Below are 6,169 nucleotides of genomic sequence, written 5' to 3'. Positions count from 1 at the left end.
TGATTAATTATGTTTTAGTTTTTTGGATTGATTACGTAAATTAATGTAAAATGATTTGATTAATTATGTTTTGATATTTTTTATTTAACATTTCAAATGTTATTATGAATATTTAATAAAATAAAAAATGATATGATGAAAATATTAATAATTAATAATAAAGCGTGAGTTCATGAATCACGGTAGCAGACAACAAATCAAGATCAACATAAATTCAAATTTAAAAATATAAAAGTGCACAATTGACAAAGACTGAGATGAATTTAAAAAAGCATAAATGTGCACAATGGAAATATTTAATGATAAAGTTGTTCCTCACTAATTGCTTCCGTATAGTGCCCATATGTGTCCAACCAAGTCGGCGCGAAGTTGGTGATGTGCTTCTCTGTCACATAGTTCGTTATAATTATTGAGGTACTCTCGAAATTCTTGGGTAGCTCCCATGACAATTCGTGCTGGTGGAGGAGTGTCTTCATCCGACCAGTTGACAGATTCATCACATTCATCTTCAATAATCACGTTGTGCAAAATAATACATGTGTACATGATATTCCTTAAATCATTCTTATAATAAGATCGTGCAAGACCTCTAATTATTGCCCAATGAGCTTGGAGCACTCCAAATGCCCGTTCAACGTTCTTTCTTGCAGACACTTGTCTCTCCTTGAATTTCTTCCTCTTGGGATCCTCTAGGCATGGAAAGCTCTTTAGGAAAGCAGCCCATTCTGAGTATATTCCATCTGTAAGATAATATCCTTTTGTATAATTTGTCTCGTTCACTGTGAAATGAACATTCGAAACATTTCCTTGTAGGACGGCGTTGAACAACGGTGATTCGTTAAGAACATTTATATCATTACGCGATCCTGCAACGCCAAAAAAGCATGCCATATCCACAAGTATATAGATGCGACTGCTTCAAGAATTATCGTTGGGACACCGTAATCACCTCTAGTATATTGTCCTTTCCAAGCTACAGGACAATTCCTCCACTCCCAGTGCATGCAATCAAGGCTGCCCAACATTTCAGGGAAGCCGTGCTTATCTTCATGCATTTGAAGTAATCGTTGAGTGTCTGTGTCATTGGGTCTTCTCAAATATCGCGCTCCAAATACATCAATCACGCATCGTATCAAATGAATTGCCTAACCTCCTCCTCCGCTCTTAATACATGTGAATATGTGATAGGGAAAATTCGGTCCTACCATGGGGTATTACCCCATGGGTGGTGTGAAATTTTGTGATTGTTGCAAATCATGTGGGCCCCATATGAGATTATATGGGACCCACATAATTTGCACCAATCACATACTTTCACCTATCCCATGGGATAATACTCATGGGATAGGATCGAACCTTCCAATAGGATAGATAGATTTTTTTTCCTCCCAACAAAGTTGCAACTTGCAAACACTCACTCCAGTAAGTTTGATCTGGTTGGGTTTTGTTTGATCGGTAGGCAAATATTCAACCAAGTATTTTGAATTCAAATGTTACTCGAAAATGATGGTAAAATTACATGATCTTGAGAGAGTATCATCTTTTTTTAAATTTTAAAATTTTTTAATAATAATAATAGTGACGAGCCTATTAAAGGTCAAGAGAGGTACTGGCCCCTCATTTTTTGTTTGTTTATGTGAAATTACTATTTTAATACTCTTATAATTCAACTGATGAAACAAATGTCATCCAACACTTCTTCCTAATGTATGAAACTATCAACCTCCATCGTCTTGTAGCTTGTTTTTAGTGATTTCTTTTATTAAATGTTAAGCAAGTGATCTTGACCGTCGTAATATGATATTATGAAATCAAGTACTAGGAACGGTCAGATGGAACTGAGCTAAGATCTGTAAAAGGCCCCGAGCGAGGCTTCGCTGATCGAGAATATTGATGCGGGCGAATAATTGTCTCCCTTAATCAGAGTAAATCGATTGATTCTCGAAATTAGACGGTATGAACTCAAACGATCTTCTGCTCCGCTTGATCACCTAAAGAAGTCCAATGATCTCCTGCTCCATTGGATCGATTGAAGAAGTCAAGGTCCAATATTTGATTTCCTCGGGGTTGTCACTTGCTTCAGGAACAAACGTTAAATGTGCCGTCGACGCTCAAGTCAGCAACCTGCTCCGCGATAACAAAAGTTGAGAGCTTTTGGAATGAGAAATCAATTACCTTGAAATGAAAAAATCCACGGATATTTATAGGCAAAAAATGTGCTTAATTGCAAATTAACCCCTCTAGTGCCTAAAAATGCAAATTAACCCTTTTAGAGTTTAAAAATTAGGAATTGGTCCTTTTAAAATGCAAGTCTTTAAAATTGAGCTACAAACTTTATTTATATATATTACTTTATTAAAATATTTTTATACTTATCATAGGCCTCCTACTCTCAATTAAATGCAATTTCATTGAAGATGATCGAGAGTACCTAAACCAACTATCCAAGAAGTGCATTTAATTTTCGATGTTTATTTATGTTATATATATATATATATATTTATATATATATATATATATATATTATCTATATTATAATTTATTTATTGATTATTATTATTTATGGAGGCACCAAACGACAGCCACCCACCCATATTCAATGTCTCTAACTAAGCCCTTTATTGTATTCTGATATCAATCTATTAGGGTAACCGCAACCTTGAACTTAAAAACTCAACTTCATCGTGGGACCTACTATAACACATCATTTAATTTATATCATTACGCGATCCTGCAACGCCAAAAAAAGCATGTCATATCCACAAGTCTGTAGATGCGACTACTTCAAAAATTATTGTTGGGACACCGTAATCACCTCTAGTATATTGTCCTTTCCAAGCTACAGGACAGTTCCTCCACTCCCAGTGCATGCAATCAAGGCTTCCCAACATTCCAGGGAAGCCGTGCTTATCTTCTTGCATTTGAAGTAATCGTTGAGTGTCTGCGTCATTGGATCTTCTCAAATATCGCACCCCAAACACATCAATCACGCATCGACAGAAGTTGACCAAGCAATCCAACGCAGTTCTTTCACCAATCTGTACGTACTTATCGAGAGAATCGGTCGGAGCTGCATATGCCAACTGATGAACAACTGTTGTGCATTTTTGAAGTGGCGACAAACTCTGTCTTCCTACAGCGTCTCTACTCCATCGAATGTAGTCCGAGTTATTTGTAAGAGCATCGAATATGCTAACGAATAACTCTCTGCGCATGCGAAACCGCCTCTGGAATACTTCAACTTGGAATGTAGGATTCTCAGAGAAATAATCTCTGACAAGGTGAGAATGCCCATCTTCACGATCCCGATTTACATATCTCCTTGAGTTTCCAGATCGTGGATTCCTTTGGGTGGTTTGGAGTCTACGCTCTTCCTCTTCAAGCAACGTAATCATCATTCTATCTACATCATCCTCTGCATCTTCCCACATCTTATTTCGCCAAAACTCACGAATGAGACGTTCAGTAGGACGACGTGGATCTTCAGACATGTATTTTTTATAAGTTTTGAAAGGATGAAAATATTGAATGAAAGAAATTAAAATGTCATTGGTGTATTTATAAAGTGAAAGTTTCAATTTCAAAAAATATGTGGCACATAATTCAATGCAATATTATCCGTTGCAAGCAATTCAGTGTAATATTATTTGTTGCACGCAATTCAACATAACATTATCGTTGCACACAATTCAATGCAATATTATCTGTTCACGCAATTCAATGCAATATTATCCGTTGCACGCAATTCAATGCAATATTATCCGTTGCACGCAATTCAAATTTGTTCTATTCGTTACGTAAATGCAATATAAATTTATCCGTTGCAATGTAATGATTGTTTTAATCTGAACAAATTTGTATGGTTATTATATTTTATTTGTAATTAATTTATAAAATTTTGAATTAAATCAGTACAATGATGTAACAAAATAAAACACAACCTGATATATTACGAGCTGATAATAAAGAACAACATAATTAATCGCATTCGTACACAATTGACAAAAACCGATATAAAATTTAGAAAACATAAACGTACACAACACAACAGATACAAACATAAATAACATATGAAAATAAACACACATAACTGATACATCTACTGCCACCCACGTCTCTTTGTAATTGCTTTAACTACTTTCATATGCCAATGAAGTTGGATCTCCGTCATACCACTTGTATCCTCGTAACTATTTCATAATCTCTTTGTTCCAATTCCAATGCTTTCTGTTGCAGCTCACCGTCTTTCTGCTTAATCTCGGCTGCCTTGTTCTTTATCTCAGCTTCCTTATTTCTTAGTTCGGCTTCCTTCATCGCCAATTTTTCTCTTTGATAGTCGTGCATTTGTTCCCACTTAAGTGAGAAGTCTCTGTCTTCCATGACCTTATCCTTTTGCTTTCTTTTAGCCTTTTGTTGCCCTATTGGACGTGCTCAAACTTCAAATACGTCATCAGTATCGGGATTGGTTGAAGATGAATGTGCCCCTGTCTCGGATGTTCTCGACATCTTGTTAGAGTGATGCTAAAGTGACTAGGGAGCCCATTTCTCGCATTCCATCACAATCTTCCACACATGTTCATATTTGAATGCATTATTCTTGTTTGACATTTTCCACATATCATGTGGAGCAGCTAAAACATTAGCGTCACTTTGACCACTAGCCCGATTGTTGAGAAAATTGTTGTACCATCCCGAAAACTTATCAACATCCGGCATAACACGATAATAATGCGATTTTATCAAACTCCATTCTCTCATTGGTGTTCCCACCGGTCGATTATCATTATAGTATGTGGCGGTACTTTGCCATAAATGCTTACTTTTTTGTGCGTTTTCAACTTTTGGATCGTTGGTAGTAGTACCCCAAGCTCTCGCAAGACATTTCTCTTCCTCAGTTGACCACATCACCTTACCTTTATTACGATGAACATTTTTTTGTTTTGCACCCGAATTATCATCATCGAGGTTAATATTTTCTATCCCAGGCTGCGTCGAATGCGGTGAAATTTGAGAACCGAACCTTGAAATTGGTGTTGTTGGCTCTTTGTCGGATCCAGATCCTCCGAAACCATAGCTTTGAGATTCATCATCCATGGTTGTGGATGATGGAATACGTGAGAATGATGTGGCATCATATGAAGGTCACCCCTTGGATTATAATATTCGGCTGTGATCATTGGGTGATAAAATCGAGGGTTGGGAACAACATTCGAACCAGTGAGAATATTTTGTGGAAAATTAGGACCAAAATTCAAACCAATGGAAATATTTTGTGGAAAATGAGGACCAAAATTCGAACCATTGGAAATATTTTGTGGAAAATGAGATGAGTAAGGAAATTCAGACGAACGAGGGTTGAGACGAGAACGAGATTGCGAATTTTGAAAGTTGGAATTTCCTTCCGAATTTGGAGAATCCAAATCATTGTCCAATGATTCATAGAATTGATCTGCCATTGGATTTTTGTAGTAAAATGCACTGGAAATTTGCAATGTGAAAGTGGAATGAATACATGAAATCAAATTCATGCCTTTTATAGAAAATTTTATTTTATGTATTTATATTATTAATAAAATTAAAATAATTTTTTAAATATAAATCTTATCTAAAATCTTATCGTTTACAGATTTTTACCTTGAAAATCTAAATCAATTTTTTAAATATTTTATTATATATATATATATATAAACAATTGGGCCCCATGCTTTATGATTAAAGGAACGCACCCCAAACTACAATAAAATTAATTTTTTTTAATAATATAAAATAAGTGCCGAAGCTAGCGTTCAAATTGGAATGCCAGCTTCACCTTTGTAAATTGAACCTGCAGGCTGCAACGCGGGCAACCTACAGGTTCAAATTTTTTCTTTTTTTAAAACCCAGCGTTGCAACCACCCTTATATTAACCAATTCAGTGCATGCATCTTCTCATATTTCATAGCTCAAGCTTAACACGAGGATGGTAGGTAGTGTTTTCTTTCTTCCCTTACTTTCTTTCTTTAGTTAAACTTCTTTCCCTCACACTCTTCCGTTAATTAAAATTGCAATAATCCCATCTGACGATCAAGTTCCCAAAAAGTAAATGATGAGTGAGATTTTAAGGAGAAGCTTAATGCGAAGGGTGGAGCTGCGTTGGCGTCATATATTGGGGCGGATGGCTGATCGGTGG

At 36.0% G+C, this 6,169-nt stretch overlaps 1 protein-coding gene and 1 pseudogene across 1 annotated transcript; both read right to left on the bottom strand.

The window, feature by feature from the left end:
• Window positions 1-318: 318 nt before the first annotated feature.
• On the bottom strand, window positions 319-3,431 carry LOC140872024 (uncharacterized; annotated as a pseudogene).
• A 1,099-nt stretch (window positions 3,432-4,530) lies between these two features.
• LOC140872023 (glutathione S-transferase T3-like) lies at window positions 4,531-5,094 on the bottom strand. The gene has a single exon (XM_073274760.1). It carries the CDS (start codon window positions 5,092-5,094, stop codon window positions 4,531-4,533), a length of 564 nt encoding a protein of 187 aa, XP_073130861.1.
• Window positions 5,095-6,169: the final 1,075 nt, after the last annotated feature.

This window comes from Henckelia pumila, unplaced genomic scaffold (assembly GCF_033568475.1).
Source record: "Henckelia pumila isolate YLH828 unplaced genomic scaffold, ASM3356847v2 CTG_461:::fragment_3, whole genome shotgun sequence".
NCBI classification, from domain to species: domain Eukaryota; kingdom Viridiplantae; phylum Streptophyta; class Magnoliopsida; order Lamiales; family Gesneriaceae; genus Henckelia; species Henckelia pumila.
This window is presented reverse-complemented; position numbering and strand designations above follow the sequence as displayed.